Raw genomic sequence first — 27,775 nt, 5'->3', positions numbered from 1 at the left:
ATATATTTGGCAGAGTATTAGGGACTGACAACTTCAATCCTCATATACTACACTACAAATTTAAGACCCAAAAAAGATTTAATAGCAGAGGAAAATCCCACATTAATTTATGATTTTACAGTTGCAACAGTAATTGATGTAAATATATTTGGTTTTGGTATGTAAGGTATTGTTGGATTCATAATACTTTATAATAACTTTAATAGTAACATTAACAAATATTAATTATTATATCATTCTTAATAAAGTGTTAGTTATGCATACAAATAATTAAAAATGTAATATAACTGCTATAAGGGAGTAAGGGAGGCTACAGCTAATCACACAAGTCTCTGTATGATTTTAAAGTTTTGGGTCAAAAGTCAAATGCTGGTCAAAAATTATAATTCTCTGAATTCTATCCTCCACCTTAAAATGTCAGTATCATATTTTTTCATATAGCTGCTGGATAAAAAGTGAACTCAATAATACCACATACATTCACACATGAGCTTAAACATACGCTCATAGACAACATACAATAAATCCTATGGTTTTCTATGTTCAATAATTTAAATGCAGACCTATGCATTTATATCGTATTCCATACAATCAAACCTAAAGGCTGCCCATAGTGGAAAAAAATGAAAAAAAAAAAAAACTCACTTAAGTAAAACCAGCGAAAACGATCCCCGTCCACCTAATTGGATGAAAGATAAATAACGTTAAGGCAAACATTATAAAATGTGTTAATAATAACGTAATATAAAGTATTAACAGTAAACATGTCATAAAGTAGACTAACATAGGCTACATTATATTAGTTCGAGGAAAGAAGTCTTCGTTACTGAGGTAAAATCTCTCCTCAAAACTCATTCATATTCCTACTCCATATTTCCATTTGCAATCGTCAAGCCTTTGTCTCCGACAGGAAATAAAAAAATCCATAATTTCCAGTGACAATAGAAGCAATAAGTTTAACTGTGTGTGTAGTCGTCAGTGCTTATTACCCGAAATCATTTTAATTGTCCTCGGGATGATCGCGACGGGCGAAATTAAACGCTGTCAGTCAGCTGGGGACGGCACCTGTCAATCAAAAGCGTCCGTTATAAAGTCGCTCCGCTTTCGCGCTGCCTAGTCAAAGGCGGGAAAAGAACGCAGGGACCGATTCATTCCATAAGCACGCGGAGTTTATTCGCGTATAGACGCAGTTTTGAGAGAGTATATATCTTTTCCTCTGCACATAGGCTACTGCCAACTCTGTCTTCATTTACCAATCTATCACAGTGGAAATGGATAAATTACCTGCTATGAATATCAGCGCTGGCAACAGTTCCGTGGATAGACGCTCATTTCTGGAGAGAAGTGGCTATCAGCACCTGGATCACGGAGATCTGAAGGTTTTGATTCCAGTGGTGCTAGGAATCATCTGCGTCCTGGGTTTCACCGGGAATGTAACTGCTATGGGAGTCCTGATTTCCAACGCCCGTAAAGGTAAGCTGTCCTTGATCAACGCGCTCATCCTCAACCTCATGCTGGCTGATGGTCTGGTCTTGGCATTTGCTGTTCCCTTCAAAGCCACTGCTTATTCCCGTGCAAGCTGGACCCTGGGATTGTTTGTCTGTAAGACCTGTGACTGGTTCTTGCACTCCTGCATGGCTGCAAAGAGCTTCACTGTGGCCATCATGGCCAAAGCTTGCTACAGGTACGTCAGTAACCCCACCAAGCAGGTGACCATCCGTTTGAAGACTATCCTGATAGTCCTCTTCTTCACTTGGCTCTTGGCGTGCGTGGTCCCAATTCCCCAGTGGCTTTTTTCCACCCTGCAAAAAGAAGGAAACAGAATGATTTGTGTTCAAGCAGTGCCTGTTGATGCCCATGATTTTATGTCCGTGTACGCCAAGGTGTATCCTCTTCTGGCCTACTGCACACCTTTGAGTTTTGCTCTGCTTTATTTCTGGAAGGCGTATGGACGATGTCAGCGCAGGTCCAGCAAAACCCAGAACCTGCGGACACAGATCCGATCCCGCAAAATCACCCTGATGCTCTTCAGCCTGACAGTGGCCATGGCCACCATGTGGCTCCCGCAATGGGTTGCCTGGGTTTGGATGCGGCACGCGCTGGAGACTGAAGGTGCTTTCCCTCCGGTCCTCTTCACTCTCTCCGCCCAGCTCCTCATGTTCTCCATTTCTCTAGTCAACCCTCTCATCGTTCTCGCCCTCTCAGAGGAATTCAGAGAGGGCTACATTGGCTTGTGGCGTAGGCTCACCCTCCGCAAGCAGCCTCCAAAACAGAAGCCAGGACCACACACCCCGACCGCCCCGAAGTCGCCAACCCCAAGACCGGAGACATCAGCCCACCTCCCTCCACACCAGCCAGGGCGAATAGAGGAGAAGCCTGAGAAGCAACCGGACCAGTGTGAAGGACAGCAGGAGAGCCCGACCAACAAGGATGGAATTGTACTGCAAGATGTAGAGCAGTTTTGGCAAGAGAGGGAAACTGGCTCCCAGTCACAGGAAAATGATCCTATACCCTGGGAGCACCAAAATCCCAAGGAAGGAAAATAGTAAGACAGCATGAATCTACCCTCCACTTCTTTTTCATTTTATCAACATAAAAGAAAAAAACAAAAACAAACATACAACAGATCAGACCTCACCTGAACTCATAATGAATTTGTGTGTATGTGTTTAACTCTTATTAAAAAGAGAGGGGGGAAAAAAGACAAAACTGGTTTGGTATAATTCATTAGAAGTATATGGAAATGACAATGTATTAATTGTATTGTATTATGTTGTTAAAAATTATGTATTATATAATAAAATAGGTAGAGATAACACTAAAATCAGTGTTGTGACATTGATGAAAAGCTGTGCATAGCTCCCTCCTGCCTAATAAAAAATTGATGTTGAAATCTTACTTTTATTGCTACCTGAATCATTCACAAAAAAGATGGCAATAAAATGTCTACTGAATGAATATGTTATAAAAGAAAATATTTAGGGCATGCATGTGTGTAAAATAAACTGTAATATATGACCTACTAAGGTGTTCTTTTTGTGGTCTGCTATGTGCTGTTCTACACATTTGTGCAAACACACCCACAAAATGTAAAATCCAGTCACAGAAGTTAAAAAAATGGGTTGCTTTTATTCAACTTCAGCTGTACATAAAGCAAGTCCGAAAAACAATATCTTTTTATGAAACATCTGAACAATTAAATTAAACCGTAAGACCAGTTGACATGGCCAACTGCCAGTGCTCATACGGTCAGTCATAACACATTGTAAACGAACTAATACATATTATTCATACATATTCATCATCTAGAAACATCTTACATGTTAACCCAACAGTCAGTTAAAATGACAAATACACAGAGAGGCTTTCATAATTCTTGAATATCCCTGTGGGTGACTAACGTCACCAAAAAATGTTCACAAAACTGGGAGGAACTCCCAATTTCAACAAATCACAGTTTCTAAACAGTTTGGAGCAAAAGGTTTGACACGTGAAACTAAATTGATGTTCGTGATTTGAGACCGCAGAAGGTGGATGGAAGAGAAAAAAAAAGGGTCGACAGGCACCAGGTGGCGATTACCTCCAGCAGACGTTCAGGACGGTTACCCAAACACAAGATAGATTCTCTACAATCACCATTTAGCATCTAACGTGGATTTAACCCTTTGGACGGACAAAGTGTTTGTGTAACACAGGATAAGGACATAAAAACACTGACTCGTTATGGAGATGACCTGGAAATGCATCAAAAAAAACAAACGAAAAAAAAAAACGTCCAGTTGGTCCAAATACTTATTCCGTGTCTTATACTCGGCTGATTTGATTGGTCGTCAACCCATGATGTTTATGGCATGAGCTAGGGGCAAGTGGGTCTGTACCATTCACTTTTAAAGGTTTGACAAGTAGAACCTTTGGACTGGAGTGATTTATCTTTATGTTTCTGAGAGTCTATGATGTAAGCGTTAGTAGTGTAGCCCCAAGGTGTGTGAAAATTATCTGGGAGGTGTGTATGGTATCATTTAGTGGAGCGTCGAGCAGGTTCAAAGGCAGTGGGAGGAGGAGGTGGTCCCCTGCGATCCAGTTCCTCCACATATCCCATGAGGAGTTTGTGCCTCTCTTCTGACATACAGTCCAGAACCAGGTACCTTTTATCCTTTTGCAAGATCTTCTCAATGTCCGACAAGTGCTGCTCTGACTCCTGCATCAACTTACGTGACCTGAAGACACAAAATTAAAATTACATTTCAAGACTTAACTGAAATCATTCAACTTGTTGAGGAGATTGTGCCATTACTTTTGTAACCAGACTTTAGACTTACAGTTTTACCTGATGGGTGGTAAAACTGGTGGGGAAAAAAATCCGATAGACGCATATCATAGATTTGCAGGTGGGCTCTATTGGCCTACGCTAATAAATAAACACCAAGAAGCCACTCATAAAACCCTAGCAACTGCATATCTCCCTGCTAAAATACTTCCACAACACCTTAACAGTAAGTGGCATGCCTTTGGGCAGGCAACTTCTTTTAATTTTGACCTACACTTTCTTCTGAAAATAAAAAAATTTAATTCTATTTATTAAATTACAATAGTATTGGCATTATTGTAAGATGGAATACTATGAACATTAACTGTTTTCTATAAAATATAATAAAAATCATTGGATTTATATAGGATAGAATTATATGATTCCTAAAAGTGACCCATAATTTCATAATCATATACAGTATTTGAAGCTTCTTACTTGTAGGTGATGAACTTGGTCTCTTTCAGAAGAGTTCTGAAGTCTGCTTTGGCTGCGATGTACTTGTCTTTGATGTAATCACCAAACTCCCTCTGTCTTTTCTATGGTGAAAAGGTGAGCAGCAGGTACAGAGACTTACTATATAGACTTGCTATGTAGACTTACTATAAAGACATAACTATATACACTCACCATAAAGACTTTTTGACAAAAGGAGTACAACAATTTCAAATAGTTCAAGAGGCAAAGACAGGCCTTACTCTATCACTGCTTGAAAACTTGATGCATCTCGGATCTTCTTTAATGAGCTTCTTCACTTCCTTCCATGAAGTCATCAAAGTGATCTGATGTAGATGAAGAAATGAGTCAGTTGAGTAGGCTGAATACAATAGATCAACTGAGAACAAACTGAGTTAGACATGGTGTCAGGGCACAGGTGTACCGAGGTTGTCTCATCCAGAAGTTGGCGAAATTGCTCCTTTTTCTTCTTTGCAAGGGCCTCGATGTGTTCGTTGAAGAGCCTCTCTTTCTCATCCCTCTCCAACAATGAGGATGACTCCCAGCGGTGATCCTTCCTTAGGGTACGACGCGTCTCTGACCAAGTAGCATCAGGTGTCTTTACCTGTCACATGAAGCATACAATTTTCAGTGACAATTTTATGATATTAGATTTAAGATTAAGGTTTTTCTATATATATATATTTGTAAGTAATATGATAGAGTGGTTAAAACATCACCGTTATATATATAAAACGGTATTTTTTATATATATATATATATATATATATATATATATATATATATATATATATATATATATATATATATATATAATATATATATAATATATATATAGATCGCGATATAATACCGTTTTATATATAAAACGGTGATGTTTTAACCACTCTATCATATTACTTACAAATACAGTGGCTTGCAAAAGTATTCAAACCAAACCAACCTTAATTTTTTCAAACACTAAATTTTATGTTGCTTCCTTGTTAAACTACTTTAAATAACTTTTTTCACATTAATATACATTATAATGACAAAGAAAAAACAGATGTGCGATACTGTAAATTTATTAAAAATAAAAAACTGAAATAATTACATTGCTTAAGTATTCATACCCTTTTCTGGCACTTGAAAATTAGCTCAGGAGCATTCCAATTTTGCTTGTAGTTGATAGTACACTTCGAGAAGAGTTAACCTGTGGCAAATTCAATTGAATGGGTATGATTTGGAATGGCACACACCACTCAATAAAAGGTCTAACAGCTGAAAATGCATCAGAGCAAAAACCAAGCCATGAGGTCAAAGGAACTGCCTGTAGATCTCAGTAGAGCTTGACAATTATGACCTAAAAATCAAAATCTCAATTAATTGAACATTTGACCTCGATTACGATTAATGAATGATTATTTTGTTTTTGTTTTGCCCTCATAGTTCACTGACAATGTTTGTTCTGTAAATATGCTTGACTTTTAAAGGTGGGATATTCTTTTTTCCTAATGAAAGAGTGCTCCAACTTAACAGCTCACTTTCAGCAGTTATTGTGTCTACGGGTCGTAACAGTTCTTACAGATTTCTGCTCATTGTAAATCAAATACAGATAAATTAGCACAGTACCAGTAAATTTATTTTAATGCATTAATGAGAGCGATTGCATGTGTGAATTAGTTATACCTTCTCTCTACTATTTGTGAAGCTGTGGGTTGTAAGTTGTTACTTGAAAAGTAGCAAATATATATGCTATACGCTTTGCATTTCTAAACAACTTTACTGATAAATCGCAGCACAATGTTGACAATGAGTCTCTGCGTGCAATCTTCATGTGATGCGTAGCTGCTGTCTGTATGAGTGTTCGTGTGACAATGTATTAGCGCAGTAGCTCAATATAATAATACACATCAGAGGGTCTAAAATTGCGTGAATGTCCAAACTGGCAAGCCTTAAAACACATACAACTGACAAAGTTTAGTGAAGACTAAAACTGAAGTGATCTCACTGAGGGCTCGCGCTATCTGACTGTTCACTCAGCGCTTCAGAGTCAGTTCGCATCTGTGTTGAGTCACGTGACTACACACACGGTAGTGTTTTTAAGGGGAAAGTATTAACAGAATTAAAAAAAGAAAATGACGTCGGTTATAGGTTCTAAATTTCGGTTTCGATTAATCGTCCAGCCCCAGCTCAGAGACAGAACTGTGTCAAGGCACCGATCTGGGGAAGACTACAAAAAATTCTGCTATATTAAAGCTTCACAGAAGCATGTAACCTCCATAATCCTTAATAAAGTAAGTTTGGAACAACCAGGACTCTTCCCAGAGCTGGCCTCCTGACCAAACTGAGCAATCATTGGAGAAGGCCTTGGTTAGAGTGGTGACAAAGAAACTTATTGTCACTCTGGTTGAGCTCCATCAACATATATGGAGATGGGAGAAATTTAAAGAAGGACAAACATCACTGCAACACTCCACTGATCTGTGCTTTATGGCAGAGTGGCCAGACTCTAGCCTCTTCTCAGTGAAGACACATGAAAACCCACTTGGAATTTGCAAAAAAGCACCTAAAGCACTCCCTCGGACTGTGAGAAACAAGATTCTCTGGTCTTATGAACCTCAATTCCAAGCATCATGTATGGAGGAAACCAGACACTGCTCATAAGCTGCACAATCCCATCCCAACCGTAAACTGTGGTGGTAGCAGCATCATGCTGTGGGGATGTTTTTCAGTGGCAGGGACCGGGGGACCCTTCGGAGTAGAAGGAAAGTTCAATGCAACAAAATATAGAGTTAGCCTTAATTAAAACCTAGTCTGGAGCACTCAGAACCTCAGGATGGGCAGGAGGTTCACCTTCCAACAGGACAATGATCCTAAGCACACAGCTAAGAAAATGCAAGAGTGGCTTATGGACAACTCTGTGAATGTCCTTGAGTGGCCCAGCCAGAGCCCGAACTTGAACCTAATCAAACATCTCTGGAGAAACCTAAAAAAAAAAAAAAAAAAAAAAAAATGTCTATTCATTGACAGTCCCCATCCAACCTGAAAGAGCTTGAGAGGATCTGAGGAGAACAATGGCAGAAAATCGCCAAATGCAGATGTGTCACATACCTAGGGCTGGGTATCGTTCAAAAATTTTCGATACCGAGACGATACCGATACCTTGACTTCGATACCGATACCTAAACGATACCTTTTTCGATACCAATTTTATAAAATCTGTTTAAAAAAGATTACATAACCTCAAAAAAAAAAATATTTGTTTTTATATTTTAATTTTGTTGACTTTTTTTCAGACTCAAAGACTCATCTCCTGAGCCACTGCGGGGAATAAAAAAAGCACAAATTAACTAAATTTACCCAACACAATAAATCAGTGCAAATAGTTTTAATAAAGTTTAGTTTTCAATGCAAAAATTCAGTATGTGAGGCTCTTTTTAAATCACTCTTCTTCAAAAAATTAATTATTAACAAGATCAAAGCGGAAGTAAGAGTGACGCAAGTTCGTTGAAATAAGAGTTCTGTGTCTTTATTAAAATCAAAACATTAATGATTCATCTCTCATCCACCCGCAATTAATTTGAATGTTATTTTTTTTATTACTTGGCCCGACCCGCAGATTATCCGCAGTATCAGGAGGACGCTGATACCCCTTTTTCAGCAGAATTGTTCGCGTTCTGGAGCCAGAGGCAGAGCCAGTGCTCGTGCAGGCGAACGAGCCTGTCACGAACCGGTCGCGTGTTTCCATAGACTTGAGGGACGAACGCTGATGTAAAGCTGCTGTGTGTTGTACCTGTCCATAACTAGTCTAAAAAACATTGCGCGTTCCGCTGTTTCTGCAGGCAGTGCGACACTTTTGTTTTCTGTTAACAGTATCTGCAGTGAACCGGCTGCTCACATAAACATCCGTTTCTCACCCGTCCATTCGGAGATAAACTGAAAACGAAACCGTTGATTCACTCGCCCTCTCGCACATAGGGTCTCTCTCGCGCGTATAGTTTTATATATTTAGATATAAATAATAATGTAGCGCAACGTTACTTGCTCCTCAACGAGACAGCGAAAGCATTTCTCCGCCCCTCTACTCGGCTCCATTCTGAGGTACCGAAATTTGGTACCGAATGACAAGACACTTTTCGATACTCGGTAGTATCGAGGCAGTTCGATCGGTACCTAAAAAGTATCGAGTTCGGTACCCAAAAAGACTTGAGGCTGTAAAGGTGCTAAGTCCTGAGTTAAGGGTTTGAATACTCATGCAATGTACTTGTATATGCAATGTATATAATTAATGTAAATATGTTCACTAAATAATGTTCACTAAATCTAACTTAAATCCAAAAATAAATTAAGTTGCTGATAATGTAATAAATATTTTATATACACCAAATACAGTGTAAATACACCTGATATAACTTTATACAACCACTAGTGAAAATTTTCCAATTTTGAATTTTCTATATTATTGTATGAGATATTCAATCTGGCATCATTACATTAAGCCCTACTCGAACACTTTTATTACCATATCAGACATGAGTGCTTTAAAATGCTGGACAGCCTCCTCCCTCTTGTGTTGCTCTCTCTCACGGTCAATCTCTTTGGTTTGCTCAGAGCGGAATCTCTGCACCATCCGCTCTCTTTCCCTCAGACTGGCCTCTATCCGGGCCTGTTTCTCTAACTCTTTCTCTTTCTCAGAGTTTGGATTCTGGGGGAGAATCAAGATCAATGATCAGAAAAAAAATCCACAACAGAAGAAATTACATTCATCACCAGACATACAGAAAATGCTTATAAATGTTGTGAAGTGGAATGTAGAGTATTGAGTTGTGCGTACATGTTTGTCATTACAAATGTCTTTTATCCATTCTGTAAAAGTACTTATGCTCTAAAGCCCTATGCATCTCTGAATGGTAGTTTTCACTTATTGTCTACAAAATAACAGTGTTGGGCTGGCATCAAACATGGTATAAAGTAAAGCTGCTTCTCTAACCTTGGCAAGACGTTCCACGTAGTTCTTAAAGAGTTCCTCTCGAACTGCAGAGGTTTCCACAGCCTTGTAGCGAGGGTCAGTCTCCATCTTTTCCTTCACTTTGCTCCAGCGCTGCTGACCATCCACATGGTAATCTGACAGGAGCTCAAAAAAGTCTTGCTTGACCTTAAAGAAAACCATAGAAACATGTATAGGGTAAGGGGGCTTAAGGCATAGTTCTTTTTTGTTCTTTGCTTGCTGGTAAAAAGAAGTTTGAAATACCTGAGCAGAGGTATGTTTACCAACATCCCGACGTCGCCCATGCTGCTGTGAGCAGCATTGAGATGAATATGTAAATATGTGCTACGCCAGTGTGTTCTCAAGTGTTCATGTTTTTACTTGCATCTGACCTCAACGGACTGAACAGAAGAAACGAACTGAAGAACATTTCCATGTCAAAGAAGGTGGAGCCCCAGAGCACCAAAATCACATCAATTTATTCTTTGAAAAGTATATCGGGGGTTATAGTTTACTTCAAAATTACTCCAAGCCCAACAAACCCCAACAAAAGTATACTATGGTGGCCTGATTTTGGCCAACTATGATATAGTGGGTCATGGACATGTCCACAATAAGTGTGCAGGCATGAAGGTTTGATTATGGCCTGTGTAGATCTAGCCTGGTAGGCAAAAGGATTGGGGTTTAAATCCCACATGGGATGACAACTTATTATCACCCACCACAATGGAGCCGTTGAGCATAAAAAGTCTGTTAAAGGATTACTTGCATTACTTGTGTAATATTTTGTTGGAGAATGAGACATTTTGAGTACTTCTGAATTATACCTTTACATTAGATCCAAGGCCAGTGATTGATGAGTCACTGCTGCCACCGGCAACTGCAGTAGCCCAAAAATGTGACTAAAATGACATCTGATCGTTAGCCGCGTTTCCACCGCAGGAACTAGGAACTTTGGGGTGGTACTCAATGTGTTTCGACCTCAGGGACCAGGGTCTAAATTAAGTTCCAGGTAAAAATTTTCCCCTAAGAAAGTCCCTGTTCTCGAGGCAGTACTTTTTCAAAGTTCGGGAACTTTCGGGGGTGGAACTTGGCCGCTGAACATGCTGATTGGTGGAGTTCATGCAGAATTTTAATTGGTTGACTCCACGCAGCTTTTATTTCAACCACCATTTTTTAAAAGTCTGTTGCAGTGCATGCAGTAAGAGTAAGACAGATGGACCTACGATGAGGTTCAAGCTTTATTAAGATTACATGTGGAGGGCGAAATCCAGCAGACACTGGAAAGTCGCACGCAGTCCTATGTCCTGGGACAAATTGTTCTGGATAATTTCGGTGGAAACGTGGCTATTGTTAATACAGTTTGATAATCACAGAATTAGATGGGCATCCTCTGGTGAACCCCACCTGGTGAACACTCCCTCCTAACCTATGGCCCCCCCACACAGGTGACATTTCACAGGCATTAATGTTTGATGGCTGACCTTTAGCTGCCAAAGGCAATCAGCCCAGACTTTCTGCACTTAACCCTAGCCACAGAGACTGCCAGTGTTCAGACCAATCGCCAGGGCAGATTACAGCTCATGAACTACTAACAGACACTTGCAGCCTCTTAGTCTCAGCCTACGAGTGCATTCATCTGTGAACGTGCAGTGTGTTTTAAAAAGTTACCAAGACATATTCAAAGTGTAATGTTTTGGTAGATGGTCCTATTTTTTCTTTGTGTAGCCATTGAACACTTTTTTTCTATTGTATTAAATGTCAGTTAAATAACAAGGCCCACTTCTGAATGTTTAATAAGACTGACATCTTTCAGTAAAATAATGTAACAGTTGTGTATTAACTTTAGCTTCTCACCTTCTCCCCACGGTTCTTTGAGTTCTCTTTCTCCTTCTTTCTGAAGGCTGTCATAAATTCTGTAAAAATGGCTTCTCTGTCTTTCATCTTTTCAACAGCCTTAAAGCGTGAATCCCTGGCATGTTTGGCAGCAAACTCACTGAACGTTGTTCTATGAAGAGAAAAAAGTAGTCCTTGTTATGTTATGTATTTAACATATGTACAATCATTGCAATGCAAGAGAAGGATGATTCTTCTCAAAGTTTTTTTTCTTTCCCCTACCTAAACATTTTACAGTTTTTTTCCTTGCCACAGTCGCCTTTGACATACTCAAAGAGGCTTTAAGGAACGATTTTCCCTAAGTTTTACCAAGTTGTTTTGAAATAACAGCTTGTGAAAAGAGCTACACAAATAAAAACAACTTGACTTTGATGTTGTGGTAAAACTGAGCCCTTATCAAGTTAACATTGAATTAAGATTGCCAATCAGTTAAGTCTTTTTAATCAAATCAATTACACTACCATTCAAAAGTTTGGGGTCAGTAAGTTTTTTTTTTTAAAGATATTAATACTTTTATTCAGCACGGATGCATTAAACTGATCAAAAGTGACAGTAAAATCTTTTACATTGTTATAAAGATATCTATTTCAAATAAATGTTCTTTAGAACATTCTATTCATTAAGGAATCCTGAAAAAAAAAAAAAAATTTATCAGTTTCCACAAACATTAAAGGATTAGTTCACTTTCAAATGAAAATTACCCTCCCTCAAGCCATCCTAGGTGTATGTGACTTTCTTCTTTCTGATTAACATAATCAGAAATTATGTTAATCAAATATTGATAAATATCCTGACGCATCTGAGCTTAATAATGGCACGGACCAACGAGTATGAAGTTGAAGAAAGTGCATCCATCCAAAGCAAAACGTACTCCACACGGCTCCGAGGGGGTAATAAAGGCCTTCTGAAGTGAAACGATGCGTTTGTGTAAAAAAAATCCATATTTAACAAGTTATGAAGTAAAATATCTAGCTTCCACCAGACCTCCTTCCATATTAAAAAAGAAAAAAAAAAATATAACTGGCGTCGTGTCAGTTAAGCTTTTTCTGTAAGTTGAATAGGAAAGACATAGTGTAAGCTTTTTGAACTGAGAGTTTTACACTTTCTTTGTAAGTAGAATACAGAAGGCGATCTGGTGGAAGCTATCTAGTTTACTTCATAACTTGTTAAATATGGATTTTTTTATACAAACGCAACGCTTCGCTTCAGAAGGCCTTTATTAACCCCCCCGGGGCCGTGTGGAATATGTTTATGATGGATGGATGTGGATGGAGGCACTTTCTTCAGCTCATACTCGTTGATCCCGCTCACTGCCATTATAAAGTTTGCATGCACTAGGATATTTATGAATATATCTCCAATTGTGTTTATTGGAAAGAAGAAAGTCATATACACCTTGGATGGCTTGAGGGGGAGTAAACTTTGGGGTAATTTTCATTTGAAAGTGAACTAATCCTTTAAGTTTTCTCTAATATTTTTGAACTGCCTTCAAAAATGATAATGAGAAGAATGAGAAGAGAAGATAATGAGAAGAGCACCAAATCACCATATTAGAATGATTTCAATAGAAAAATTAAATTTGTAATATTTTCAAAATATTACTGTTTTTACTGTTTTGGATCAAATAAATGCAGCCTTGAGCATAAGAAACTAACAACAAACAAATAATAAAAAAAAAAAAAAAACAACAACTTGACAACCCGAACGTTTGAACGGATTTATTCAATAATTGTGATTATTTAATGTTTTTGTCTGCCATAATATAATGTTTTTGAATTAGACAAACAACTTGAACACAGTCCACATAGGACATGTTCTTGTATTCTGCTTATGCTATTTTGTAATTATTTGTCTATGTAAGCATGCAGACAGATGCCAATTGCTCTGCAGATTTTTAAGATGCCATTCAAAGCCCAACATTTTAAAATATAAAACCTTCTTGGTTCCAATGTAAGGTCTTTATCAGAAAAAAAAACAACAACACAAAAGTGCACAACGATATTAACAACATTGGCAAATTGGTTTTATCCTAATGGTGTACTGTTTACCTGACCCCAAGTTTAGCTTCCTCCATCATTTTCCTGAAGTCATCTTTGACCTGCATGATTTTATTCTTTTTCTCTTTCCTCTCCTCTTCAGCACGCGTCTTCACATACTGATCGAACACCTGCAGAAAGGACAGTGGCATGAGATGAGTGGGCAAATGTACAATACTGATATGAACCAGTTTTCACATTGTGGATATGGTAGTGGCTAAATACAGTGGAGCATGTACCTGTTTCCTCTCTTTGGGATTGAGCAGTAGATAACGTGGATCAAATACAATCTTATGAAGCTCCTTATCCCAGGTAGAAAATGCAGAGACCTGAAAAGTGTAGAGAGATGGAGAAAAAAAAAAAGTCAGCCATTTCAACCCCCCTTCCTCTTAATTAGGGCCATTATAACAAGAAAAGAGCGTTCAGTAGGTGAGCCCCTCTGAGTGTGTCCCCCTCCTGTAGCGCTGGAGTCAGGGTGTGTGAGCCCACTGCTTTTCATCCTCCATCCCACCATCCCTAATGAATGACACAAGCCCAACAGGTGGTCCTCAGCTTCCTTCTCTCAGCCTCCAACCCTTTCTTTTCCCACCATGCTAATTGGCGCAATGAGAGAGGAGTAATTAGATGGGGGGTGAACAGGCAGCTCGTCTATTGGAGTGATGACTATATGCTGCTGTACGGCACCTCTCAGACACGTGGGGGTCCGAGGATGAGGAGGAGAAGAGGGGGGAAGGGGTCTTGCCTTGATGATGAGACCCTTTGACTGCAAATGTGCCTTTCATCTTTGGCATAGGACGGTGTGGCAAAGGGCAGATAGCTCTCTACTACAGACTTGAAGGGATCTCCATTACATAAATGACATATGCGTTTATCCATATTTCATCGTAGAAACATCAAATCTGTTGCCAAGAGGGGGGGGGGGGGGGGGGGGTTGTTAGCCTCCACTGATCAGTGCTTCTCTGATCACCAGAAAATGTCAGGTGAGTATTTTAATGAGGACCGAAGCTTAAAACAAATGATGGGTTTAACCTTTCAGACCAGAAAATAAATATATAAACCACACTGCATGAATCACGCCCAGCCAAATCTTTCATTATGAAATATCTCAGGCATTAGTTAAACAGTTTGTGTTGATTTCTAAGTATATCAGTATTTCATAACGTATTAAATCTGTATTTAAATCAACTGGATTTAAATCCAACATCCAAGATGTAGGTGACTTTGTTTCTTCAGTAGAACACAAATTATGATTTTTAACTCCAACCGTTGCCGTCTGTCAGTCAAATAATGGGATTGAATGGTAACACTATTTATAAGAGTCAAAAAATATACTTGTTTAGTGATGTCTGATTGCGCTCTGACAATGGCAGTGATGTCTGGCACTCATTGAAGTATATGCACGAGACATCACTGTCGTTGTCAGAGCACGATCAGACCTCACTAAATGAGTGCTAAACGCAGTTGGACATAGTGGTGTTTTAGAGGTAAAAAATTATATAAATACTGTTTGGTTTCTCACACAAACCGATAGTTTCGTGTCTTAGGACATCAATGTGTCGTCACGAGCCGCAGGGTTTAATTTGGATTTGTCTAAGCAAGTTTTATTTACTCTTATAGTAGAAGTTCCCATTCACTCCCATTATTTGACTGTCAGATGGCAACGGTTGCAGTTAAAAATCATCATTTGTGTTCTACTGAAGAAACAAAGTCACCTACATCTTGGATGTCCTGGGGGTAAGCAGATAAACATCAAATTTGCATTTTTGGGTGAACTATCCCTTTAAGTAAGTTTAGAAAAAGCCCTAAATATAATATTTGAGGAGTAAAAGTTCTGCCTTGTAAGTGTTGTTACGAGCAGAATCATCTCACGATTCATGTTACACAAAAAAGACATTTTCTCAAAAGTTTGGGGTTGGCGTACTGACCACAAACCTTTGAACTGGAGTGTATATATTACTTAATCAGTCCCTCCAGAAAAACGCAGATTTTTTTTGTGATTGTTGCGGACAAAAATCCTTGATTTTGCGGCATGTTTTCTTAAAAAATGCGATGGAATATGTAGGATATTTTTGCAATTTTATGCGATGAAATTGCGGGAACTTGCAAAAACTGCAGTTTGATGAAAAAGAGAAGAAAAGGTGTTTCCCCAACACCCTATTCTCACTAGGCTACTACCTTAATGTAAAGAGTCATGTCTTATTACTTCCTATGATAAGCAAGCATACTAAATCACAGAATATTTAAGTTCTCATTCTGTTTTATTTCAGACCTTAATTAACACATGGCTCAAACTGGTTTTCCAGCATCGACCTCCGTCTGTGGTCCAACACGCAGTTGCACAGAGTATATAAAATAATTTGCGCCTACTGTCATGTAACACACTGGGAAACTGCTTCGCGCTGTCTTTTGCGCTTATTTTTGTTGGCAAATGAGAATGATTTGCCTGCTTCATCATGGTTTCACTGCGGGGTTTGCAGATGATGTTCACGTTGCGTAATTACGTCCCTTCATAAGGCTCCCATGGCAATGGGGGAAAAATAATGGCGCTTTACTTACGCAACATTTTTCAACTTTCTGCTAAGATATATTTGACTTTTTTGCAATGAAAATACAGGGATTATAAAATCATGCTAGCCCCACATATATTGCTTGCTGAAATCGGCAATTTATGCAGCGAAAGTGCGACGTATTTGAAAAAAATGCGACCCCCGCATAAATATGCAGACTTTGGCTGATTATGCATTAAATCAGGCGATCGCATAATCGCGTTTTTCTGGAGGGACTGCTTAATGTGCTTGTATAATTAATTTGTAAATATGTCTTACCCCCCGCTCAAGCAGCATGTCTTTAAACTGACTCATCCGAGCTTCCTGAGGTACCACGGCTCTCTCACGTGCTGCCTTCAGCTCAGCCTCCATGGCTGCCTCCTTTTCTGAGTCAACCTCCTTCTTCTCCTCTATCCTAAAACACAAAACAACTAATTAGCCAGAAGACATGCGTTTGAGCATAAACAGGCCTATTCACATCAAGCCTGAATTTTCAGCATGAAAAACATGCACAAGATGTCTTTGACTTCCTTCACACTGAGTCGATAATATCATAATAATCTGCTGTCTTTGTTCACATTTTTTTTTATTTTTAATGATGACAATTTGGCAAAACCAACCCTGTTTACTTTCTTGATACAAGTTCCCGGGGCCTATACCATAAAGGAGGTTTAGGTGGATAGACAGGTATGTTTCAGTTTAGTTTGTGCCAACCCTGGGTTTTACGCACCATGAAAGTGGCTTGGCTTTTAAACTCACACTCCACCACTAACCTGCTGGTTATGTTCTGGGTAATCTCAAACCTGCTTCTCTCACGAGAAGTGAATCGCATTATCTCTATGTTTCAAGGCATGTGATTGGCTGTTCACTACTGATGTCACACTTTCATGTGCACATGCTCCATGAACACAGGATCAAATCCTGAGTTGACAGAGAAAGATGATGATCAGCATCATGGTACCAACAAAACCTGACTGAACTGGTTTGGTAGTCTCAAATTGAACAAACCCTGAGTTAGACCCTGACTAACATCATGGTATAGGGCCGTGGTCTCATTTGTGCATGATTTTATCAAGCAGAGAATAAAATATAGAAAAAATCCTCACTTTCGTTTCTTGGCCTTACTGGGTTCATCCTCAGGTGAGTCTTCTGCAACAGCGAACTCCTGTTCCTCTTTAGCCAGCACTGTGTCACAGGAAACACACAAACATGCAACACAGTTTAGACAGCTATTAACAAGCTGTTGAATGAGTCACACATGGATATAGAAGGCTTCATGCTCACAGCTGACATAAGCCGCGTTTCCACCGAAATTACCCGGAACAATTGTACCAGGAACTTTTCTCCCAGGAACTTTTTGTCCCCCCCAGACCTGTTGCCTTCTGCGTTTCCACACGGTCTAAAGTGCCGTGAAGATTAGGCTAATTTGTCCGGTGACGTAGTACTGCGCGCGTAGTACTGTTTCTTCCTGTCAGTGACGGACCGTAATCATTATTGTGCAACAGAAAAAGCAGTATGGAGGAGAATCAAGAAATGCTGCTTCTGCTCATGGTTTATTGGTTTACTAAAGAAATAATGAACCAAACGGCAGAAAACAGACGAGCACTGATAGTAAAGCGTATACAGCAAGCTCGTAATTCTCGATATAAAATGAGACAACGTGTCTTATCAGCAATTGCCGACATCGACCGTGAGATGGCTGGGACGAACGCGCGCCATCGGACAGAAAGAACAAGATTGGTAAGAAAACAATCAATCAAAATTATCCAGAGTTGTGAAGAATGTTATTATGGAATTTACTGCTGCGCGGAGATGACCAATCAAATGCGGCGTGAATCCGATCAATCAAATGCAGCGTGAATCTGACCAATCAGCATGCTCAGCGCCTAGTCCCACCCCAGAAAGTTCCTGAACTTTGAAAAAGTACCACCTCGCCATCAGGGACTTTTCTGAGGGGGAAATTTTACCCGGAACTTTTTTTAGTTCCTGGTTCCTGCGGTGGAAACACACCGAGTACCAGCCCAAAGTCCCTAGTTCCTGGGTAAAGTTCCTGCGGTGGAAACGGGGCTATACAGGAGTTTTTCCCCACTTTAGACAAAAGTGGTGTATCACAGACACTTATTTAATAAATACATGAATGATAATCTGTAATTTCTATGAAAAAAAATAGCTAAAAACTTGATAGGATAGATATGTACACATTAATTTCTATAGAGAAGACTTTTACCCATTTTGTGGCTGTTGTCCAGGCCTCTTTTGTGCGGAGGTTCCTGAATAGCTTTATCTACATCAACCCGTCCCACCAGCTCCTCTGGTCGCTCCCACATGGACAGACGTGTGGTGGGGTTATAATAGAACACCCGCTCGTCGCCCGTCCATACCACACACCTGCCGCATAAGCATTGGGTACAGGTCAATCTAATACAAAGAGCCAACATTCAAGAGCTCCAACTATATCATTTGGCATTTAACTGTTTGTGAACTCATTTTGAGGGTGATTAACAAATAATAAAAACTTAAAGTAGTTGATCTGATTTGTGTGAATCAAATAAATCTGTTTTGAGTAAACAGGCATGAGCGGTTGCCTACCATGGCGTGCCAGGAATGGGTGTTGTTGCAACGGGCTTTGCTTTTTTCGCTGCCTTCTGTTCCTCTGTCATCTCTTCATCTTTCAGCTCCTAAGAGTAATACACAGATGATATCAGAATCTCTTGTTTATACAAAACAATTTAGAAAACTAGGCATGTTACCAACCTCTTTCTGCTCTTTTGGTGGGTCGATTTTTGGGCTTCCATCTTCCATGTCCATGATTTCAGCATCAATCAAGTCAATAACTGCATCCTTGATCTTCTCACTCTCTTTTTCTGTTGTGGGAACATGGAGATAAGCAATTGTCAAATATCATAAAAGACTCAGAAAGCTTTATTCAAGAAAACAGACTATAACTAAGCTGGCAAATATCATTTGAACACATAAGACATTTCAGCACTGATCTTCAACCCCATATTTAGCAGGTGCTTTAACAAGTGCGAGCACAAAACGTTTCTTTAAAACAAAAAGATTTGAAAAAAAAAATGTCAAGTTTTTTTTTTTTTTTTTTCCAAGTCACACCAAGGGTGATTGTCTCATGTTTTTGGATGCATTTACACTTGCACAAAAACTTAAGATAAGGTTTTTCAGATACATATCTGATATCTGGACTTCAAACAACTTTTATCTTTATTTCACTTCAGAATTCTATATCTACCAACCCATAAATAAAATAATTACCAAAAACTATTGTTATTTTTATCCATTCAGTCAAATTGTCTGCTGCAAACATCAATGACACTTTTTAGTGATCAAGGTATAAGTGGGATTGTTACCTTCCACGTATGTTTTGTATTTTGTTTTTTGTTTTTTCCTCCCTCTCTTTTGTTATCTATCTATCTATCAAGTTATTTAGGTTGATCCTGGTGATGTCATGATGTTCTGACGTCATGACCAGCGTTCTGCCAATCTGCAGGGTTGCTGATCGTTTAAAGGGGCTTTAGCGGTGTTCCACCTGCAGTGAGCGTTTGGGCTTCGGACCTCACTCACCTTTGTCGTGCTAGAAGCAGCCAGCCAGCCAACCAACGTGTCTTTGAACTGTTCATTTAGTCTGTGGTTTATCGAGACAGCATTTCTCAGTTGTTTGATGCACTCGTATAATAGTGAACATGATGGAGTTAGAGCATGCTACAAGTTCCACATGTTAATTGTATGTGCACATTCATATGCTGGTGTGAATGGCGTTATCTGTTAACCACTTGATCCGGCCTTGATTGGCAAATAATGATCCCTTTGTTATGTACAGCCCTACTCAGTGTTAATCTAAACCTCACTGACAGTTGTTGATTCCGTAGTACATGACGGCTCGAACTGGTGGCTAGAACTTTATGTTAATTAGTGTGTGGGTGTTCGCCTCCATTGTATTTTTGGTTATTTATGTAGTAAAGTTTAGTTAAGGTGTCGCATACGCTGAAGTTTTCGGTATTGTTTCTACATCTACATATTGGGATTTGAAGTAAAAAAAAACAAAAAAAAAAACACCTGATTTTTATATAAGGACATTCATTACCCAAGGGTCAACTGTGTCACTACAATCAATCACCAATGGAATCATTCTAGTTTGGTCGGAGATTAATATAAACACCAATATTGGATACAAGTCATGTCTTCAATTAATGTAAACAGACAGAACTCCAAAAAAAATTCAGATATGATCAAAAGATCAGATCTGTGTTAAAACTTGCAGTGTAAATGCAGCCTTTGTCCCAGTCTCTAACCTGTCTCTTTGAGCTCTTCTGGTTTGTCCCAGGTAGTCTCCTGTGTGTGTTTATTGTAGTAATAGGACTTTCCCTCTGGGGTTTTAAACTCAGTCCAGTCGGATGTGCTCAGAGATCCAGGCAGTCCTGAGGGCCCAGCCATCGCCATTTGAGGGGGCATCATGGGTACTAAAGGTGGTGCCATACCATGGAGCATACCTTGATATAACATACACAAAATCGGTGGGGGGGGGGGATAAAAAGAAGAAGAAAAAAAAAGAAAAGAGGTGATGTTAGAATTGGAAAAAAAAGATTATTTAGCCATTATACAATATGTGTTGTATGATTTAATTACTGCACAACATATAACACAAAATTTGAAATATTAAATACGAGAATAAGGCATGCAAAGACAATACCACCACAATATCACATTAAAACCATCAAAGAAAAAAGGGACACAAGGTAGGAACACATTTACAACAAATCAAAACACTGTTTTATCTGAATTTCTATAGCAATAATCTCTGTTACTGCCTACAACTCAACTGTAACTGTTAAATGTTTTCAAAAGGGGAAAAAAGTGATCTACTCCAACTACGAAAAATGTTAAGTCAAAAAACAATTCATAAAAGTGGCATGATGTTGTTAAAAGAATGTCTCATTTGTAAGAAACAGAGGGGCCTCTAATCTGAAATAATTACATTAAAAGAAAGCATAGAGATGCACAACAGTTACTAACATGCCATAACGGGGAAGGAATTACCGTTTTTGGTAGGAGAGATAGTCTTTACATAGGGACAGCTGACTATCTGCATCATTGCTACACCTGAAAGAGCGTATAAGCAAGCACAGATTGTTGGAAAAAACACAAACATACGTCATCTACTGCTTCCAGGTGTCTGGAGAATAAATGCTAGATCATTTATGATGAAAATATTACAGTATTATCTTAAATTGCTAATTGATCTATATTTAACAGAATTTAGGCAATAACGTCAGCCTATGTTGCTTGGCAACAACTGCACATGAAAATGGCAGATTACTGCCATCTATAGAACATCACTTCTGCAACACTATGACTTTAATGCAGTTATCACTTATTATTATATATTTATTACAATAGAGCTTGCTTTGCTTTGAGGAATCATCTTCTACGTCATACAGTTTCATTAAAGATGTTAATTAACTGTCATCCAATAAGCAGACAGGAAAAACAAGGGCATCTTTTCAACTCTACAGGTTCCTGTCAAACTACATGCCCTGGATAGTAAGAAGACAGAAAGACAAGGAACAGAGGAGAGAAAGGCAGTTGCATTCAGAGCATACTAAAGCTGAAGAATTCTTAAAGGGATAGTTCACCCTAAAATGAAAAAGTCATCATTTACTCTCCCTGGTGTTGTTCTAATACTGCATGCCCTTCTGTCTTTTATGGACCACAAAAGGAGAATTTTTAAGAAATGTTTTTCTTAGCCTTGATTTCTCAAAACTTGTGTGCCCTTTCTGGACGAGGCGGAGCTAAAAAAAGTCTCACCAACCCGCACGACGTGTAGCTGTGCACAGAAGACTAATGGCCCAGGTCATGAATTTTGTTAAATAATACATTAAATTTTGGTTTGTTTTTAAACCAAACCCTATCGTATATCCCCAGAACACTTGGAATATCTGGCACGTGTCACATGAGATAATTCTGTGATAATTTTGGGTCTTTTTTAAAAAGCTTGATGCTGGTCGCTATTCATCCATTATTGGGACGAGTGTGACCTTTTGTGGTCCATTAAACAAAGAAGGGCATACAGCATTAGAACAGCACCGTGGTAAATAAATGACTAAGGGGCCATTTAACAACACCATTTTAAACTGTATTTTGGCCGTTCATTTACATTACAACAGCATTTTGGGGGCCTGAAAATGTAAACTTTTGAAAACTGGTTTCAATGTGCAAGTTTTTGAAAACTATACAGTTACTGTCTCCGTGTAAACTACAAAAATGTGAATTTGTGAAATTGTTGACATCATGCATATTATGTGTTCAGTCTATAGGCGCAAAGTGATTCTTGACAAAGTGACATCAACTACTGGCTTGGCATGAGTAATGCAGTGTTTTTAATAGTTTTCGCAGATCCGTGTGAATGGGAATCGGTTTGACAATGTTGTCGTCCGTACGCGAAAAGAGCAAAGGAGAAAATATTCCATTTTTAGTGCATAACTGTCATGTAAACATACCCTTAATTTTCATTTTAGGGTGAACTGTCTCTTTAATAGGGTATGACTGATTCAACAAGTCCTAAGGTCAGACTTACCAGGCAATGGAATGGGCATGGCAGGAAGGGGCACTCTGAAGGGTGGCACCATGACAGGAGGGAATCCTGGCATTGGAGCCGCAGGCTGTGGTACAGTATGGGGCAATGCCACCGGCAGAGGTGGTGGCCCTGTAGTCATGGCAACTGTAACAGTTGGTGGATTGACAGCTGCTATTGGGGTTGCCATGGCACTGGGGGTTGTGGTTACAACTGACGGCATCTCCACTACATCAGAGGCTACAGTGCAAACAATTGGGTACAGAATGATAACACTTGATTTACTTCTAATATCCAAACAAAATAAATAAACAATTGCTGAGCTGATTAAAAAAATAAATTCTGCAAAAACCAACAGACATCAATGAAACAAAATGTTTTTACAGAATGCTGTTTCTGAACAGTATGCTTACCCTAACCAGACGCGATGCGATTACATTTCAGCAACAAGCAACATGACTATGAGAAGAAAATCAAAAACCAAAGCCAATCCTTATCAAAAGTAGTACGTAATACTAGTACTGGGGGTACACGTCGTGGTGTCTTTTCTGGCTAGGACACTGTGTATGTTGGACGTGACCATAGCTTGACACATGTGCTCTAGAAAGTTTTATCCCTATTACGTGCACTGTAAGCATACACTAGCTTACTTGTAAAAAAACACAGTATACTTTGGGCTTTAGAAGTTCACTGGAATGACATTTACCTGATACAGGTGTTGGGAGGAGAGGTGAGGCTGCTGTGATGCTGGGAGAAGAGGTGGAGCTCATGGATGTGGAGAGGCTCTGGGAGGTGTGTGTGGCTGTAGTGCTGTTGATTGCAGCTGGGATGCTGACAGATGGACCGGGCCCAGTGGAACCTCCACTGGCTGCTGCAGCCACCGCCGCTGCCTGGCTCAGCATCATTGGTCCCAGCTCAGCCTGCTGGATCACCTTCACGCCTTCAGGCTTTGTCCAGGACGACTCTCTTGTACGTGCATTGTAATAATACACCTGAATAGAGAATAAAAGCATGCAGAAGAAACACGTCTTATAAACAAAGCCACGGCGCTGTATGGACAGGTCAGTGTGCTCCACCTCAGGGGGAGAAGGGGCACCACAATAAGCGGCGAGGAAAACATCTACTCTGGCAAGCATACTACTTGGTTAACTTAAGTCATGTGACTTCTACTTGTGTGATGATCATGTGACTGTAGCAGATGTATATTTGCCAGAGTTACTTCCTGTGTATTTACAACTGAGGATGGTATTTGGATGAACACCGAAACGTCTTGTCAACTTGTTTTTATGTAGTCCAGTGACTTTTAATAAAGAGTTTGTTTGAACATTTTATTACCTGGATGTTTTAGACGTCATGAATCTACATAGACAGATTGCAGAAGAGGACTTTAGATCAAACTGTGTGCACTGTAAAGAAAGTAACAAAGTATTTGTTTATACTATCATCTAAGTGTATCAAGCGAAAAGACAATGCAACAGTGCACTTTGTTTGCAATTTGGCTGGGTAAATAAAAGGCATCATGAACTCCAGAAATCCATTATACAATATCTATTTGATTATGCATTCATTTCTTATACAAATACAATTACTGATGTGATTCTAGTTTATAAAGTTATAAATATGTATATTTGTCAAACAAAAACGAATCGCTTCGCTTCAGAAGGCCTTTATTAAACACCTGGAACCATAAAGATTACTTTTATGATGGATGGACGTGCTTTTTTGGGCTTCAAAATCTTGGTTACTGTTCAATCCCATTATAAAGCCTGGAAGAGCCAGAATATTTTTTTATATAACACTGATTGTGCTTGACTGAAATAGAAGATGGCTTGAGGTAAGTAAATTATGGGATCATTTTCGGGTGAACTAACTCTTTTAGCATATTTATATAAAAATATTATTTCTCACACACACACACACATATTTATAATATATATATATATATATATATATATATATATATATATATATATATATATATATATATATATATATATATATATATACAAAAAAAAACTACTCTTCAAAAGTTTTGGGTCAGTGAGATGTTTTTTAAAGTTTTTTTTCCAGCAAGTAAAGACATTTAATATTACAAAAAAATTTAAATTTAATGTTGTTCTTTTGAACTTTTTATTAATTTTGAACTGTTTTCACCATTGCTATTTATCAATTAAATGTTTCTTGAGCATAAATTTAGCATATTAGAATAATTTCAGAAAGATCATACGACATCTGCTGAATTCAGCTTTGACATCAAAGAAATAAATTACATTTTGAAATACATTAAAAGGGATCTATCATGCTCCATTTTACAAGACGTAAAATAAGTCTCTGATGTCCCCAGAGTGTGTATGTGAAGTTTTAGCTCAAAATACCCTACAGATATTTTGATTTTGACAGATAAATTGCCCCTTTAAAAAAAAAAAAAATAAAAATTTGGGGGGTTGAGCAAAAACTAGCCGTTTCAGTGTGTGCCCTTTAAATGCAAATGAGCTGCTGCACTTGGCCTAAGAGGGCGGAGTTTCAAACGCTCATTCTCTGGCATCAGGAGTCAGTCAGGACGCACTATAATGTCAGAAACTGAGAATATATGCTGCATGGAAATAGAACAGGTATTTCAATTACGGTTATAACTTATATTGTCTTCTTCCACTATATTAGTAAATGCCTGTTGTACCGGACCCCATCCAAATGATGGCCAAAACTTTACAGATGAGTTTAATGATGTTTATTGTACTTCACACAAAAGATGAAGAGTCTAGAAAATCACTGTAAGAGCTTAATAATTAAAATATTATCCATAAACTCTCTCTCTCCTTTGCATTATCATCAACATACACAGCAAATTACACAGAAACACTCATTACAACTAACAGTAAACAAATATAAAAAAGCTCTTATGCCTTTTCGGGTGGTGCGTAATAAACTGGTAAACTTTATATCCGTAAATCAACTCCGATGAACTGTAATAAAGTGCTCTCACCTTCATTACTGCCGTATCTAGTATCACCCTGGAGGCTGTAAGCTGGATCACGAACAGTTTACTGATCTATCTTTGAGTAAGAACTTTTTAGCACAACCTCTGTTTTGTATTGTCCCTTTGTATTCACGTTCGTTCACAAAGCATTCCGGTGTGAAATGATTCACGCAGACATAAATGAATTTCGACAAAACTGAGGCAGCATTTTTTTTTTAAAACAAAATGAATCAACCTCGTCTTCAGCGGCTCAAATTTAGGAAGTAAATGGAGAGAGCTGAGTGGATTAATCCATCCAGCTACAGAACACCTAAAACGCTTGGGAGACATTCTCATCAGTGCAGCAATGGCAGACTGTACAACTGGCTGTGAACTCACTCAGGGTGGCTCTATGTTAAAACGGCAGTGTCTGTCAACATTTGTGGGTGGGGCCTGTGGCTAATGTGATGTCACACTGGAAACAGCTAGTTCTGAGACACTGCTTATGATTTATGGGGATTAAAAAAAGGAGTGGTAGGATTTTTATCATTATATGGTGGTAGTGTACACACACTGCCAACACACATTTATGTCCAAACACCATGCAAAAGTGAATTGTGCATGATAGGTCCCCTTTTAAATAGAAAAAAAGGTATTTTAAAGCCTTGAAAACATCTTTCTGACCCCATACCTCTGAATGGTAGTGTTTAGGATAGAACTATAATCCAAATCAAATGTTGTCAGAACAAATTTTGCTCTCTTAAACAAACAAGAAATAGAAACAAGAACTCTCCATACGAAATTGATCTAACAAAAGCCACCTTGCTTTTGGGAATCAACAGTGTCTTTCAGTACATTAAGAATGAGAAGCTATACCTTTCCTTCTGAACTCTTATTCTCCACCCAGATCTCTTCTGTAGATGGCATGGAAGGAGGAGCAGAAGTAGGAGCAGGAGAGGCTGTAGGCGGTATTCCTGGAGGGAAAATCATGCCAGGTGGAGGTGGCATGGATCCTCCAGGTGGAGGCATAAACGGGGGTCTCTTAAAGTGAAAGACATAAATGTCAGCGAAACCTTCCCAATACCCAAGCCTACTCTTTCTATTTCAGTTTACACAAAGTTGAGGAATTACATAATAATCGGCATCTGATATATCATTCATACCTGTAAAGGTGGTGCACCCATGGGAGGGGGCACACTGGGGTCAAAGGGAATCCGTCCGAAGGGCGGTCGGGCAGCGGGTGGAGGACCCCTCATCATAGCAAAGGGAGGCACAGGGGTGCTCAGTAAAGGCTGCCTGCGGGTGGAGAGGTTGGCGGCAGGAGGCGGCGCAGTGGCCGGGAAACGCAGTGCTGGCTGCTGTGCCATGCTGATGGGGCGAAAATAAACGTTAATAAATAATATCTGTACAGTACACAACGGCTGCTGCAGACAGACGCTAAAAAGCAAAACAACAGTTTAATTCATTCTTACGAACCATACCCACATCAAACCTTCCTGAACTGACATAATAGACTTCATATGATGCATTTATATCTTAAACCACGTACTATAACATGAAGTGCAATAAAAATTCAAAACAACCATATAAGCGTTGTTACGCTGCTTTCATTGTCCACGAACCAACAGGCCAAACGAGGCTTAAAAAGATTAAAATTAGCCAACCGGGTAACACTACTCAATGTACTATTAAGAAAAAAAAACAGACTAAGTATAACTGGTAGTTTGTGTTAACCAGAATATGAAATATAATGCAAAACCCGCACCTGTTAGCGGCCAGGCCAATGCCTTCTGCCTCTGTGTGCTCCGCCATAACGGGAAAAGTACAACAAAAGTCCCCTTGGCTTGACGCATTTCCGTTGGTCTCGTGCACGACCGCCAAATGTTAGCTTGCTGTTACCTTTACTTTTTACATCATTTTGAATTATCAATATATCTGAACTGGAATAAAACTAAATATATTTTCCACCAAACATGTTTCATCAGGGTAATATTTCATTTGAGTTTTGCTGAAAGACAATGGAA

General features: G+C 39.0%; 2 protein-coding genes across 7 annotated transcripts; one reads left to right on the top strand and one right to left on the bottom strand.

The window, feature by feature from the left end:
• Positions 1-1,271: 1,271 nt before the first annotated feature.
• gpr151 (G protein-coupled receptor 151) lies at positions 1,272-2,546 on the top strand. The gene has a single exon (XM_067381996.1). The coding sequence runs from the start codon at positions 1,272-1,274 to the stop codon at positions 2,544-2,546; it is 1,275 nt and encodes a 424-aa protein (XP_067238097.1).
• A 579-nt stretch (positions 2,547-3,125) lies between these two features.
• On the bottom strand, positions 3,126-27,563 carry tcerg1a (transcription elongation regulator 1a (CA150)). 6 transcript variants are annotated; one of them, XM_067389877.1, is made up of 22 exons: positions 27,517-27,563; positions 26,915-27,119; positions 26,628-26,792; positions 23,502-23,787; positions 22,799-23,035; positions 21,262-21,324; positions 20,517-20,714; positions 18,964-19,073; positions 18,799-18,887; positions 18,437-18,597; positions 17,316-17,394; positions 16,489-16,624; positions 13,903-13,992; positions 13,676-13,794; positions 11,589-11,739; positions 9,996-10,040; positions 9,735-9,899; positions 9,267-9,449; positions 5,187-5,366; positions 5,005-5,088; positions 4,745-4,845; positions 3,126-4,217 (listed from the first exon to the last, which is right to left on the bottom strand). In XM_067389877.1, the coding sequence occupies exons 1-22, from the start codon at positions 27,561-27,563 to the stop codon at positions 4,016-4,018; spliced, it is 3,096 nt and encodes a 1,031-aa protein (XP_067245978.1). In that variant the 3' UTR covers positions 3,126-4,015. The 6 variants fall into 6 exon arrangements, with proteins under 6 accessions (XP_067245978.1, XP_067245985.1, XP_067245995.1 ...); XM_067389884.1 differs by lacking the exon at positions 9,996-10,040; XM_067389894.1 differs by lacking the exon at positions 21,262-21,324.
• Positions 27,564-27,775: the final 212 nt, after the last annotated feature.

This window comes from Chanodichthys erythropterus, chromosome 1 (genome assembly GCF_024489055.1).
Source record: "Chanodichthys erythropterus isolate Z2021 chromosome 1, ASM2448905v1, whole genome shotgun sequence".
In the NCBI taxonomy this organism is placed as follows: domain Eukaryota; kingdom Metazoa; phylum Chordata; class Actinopteri; order Cypriniformes; family Xenocyprididae; genus Chanodichthys; species Chanodichthys erythropterus.
This window is presented reverse-complemented; position numbering and strand designations above follow the sequence as displayed.

What these genes read in the sequence shown, in the direction of transcription:
- tcerg1a (XM_067389877.1), bottom strand. Translation starts at nt 27,563, where the DNA reads ATGGCGGAGCACACAGAGGCAGAAGGCATTGGCCTGGCCGCTAACAG. An exon ending in AGAAGAGCTCAAAGAGACAG is followed by an intron (nt 19,074 to 20,516) that starts GTTAGAGACTGG and finishes TTCCCACAACAG; the next exon opens with AAAAAGAGAGTGAGAAGATC. An exon ending in TTCTGGATGAGACAACCTCG is followed by an intron (nt 5,089 to 5,186) that starts GTACACCTGTGC and finishes CATCTACATCAG; the next exon opens with ATCACTTTGATGACTTCATG.
- gpr151 (XM_067381996.1), top strand. Translation starts at nt 1,272, where the DNA reads ATGGATAAATTACCTGCTATGAATATCAGCGCTGGCAACAGTTCCGTG.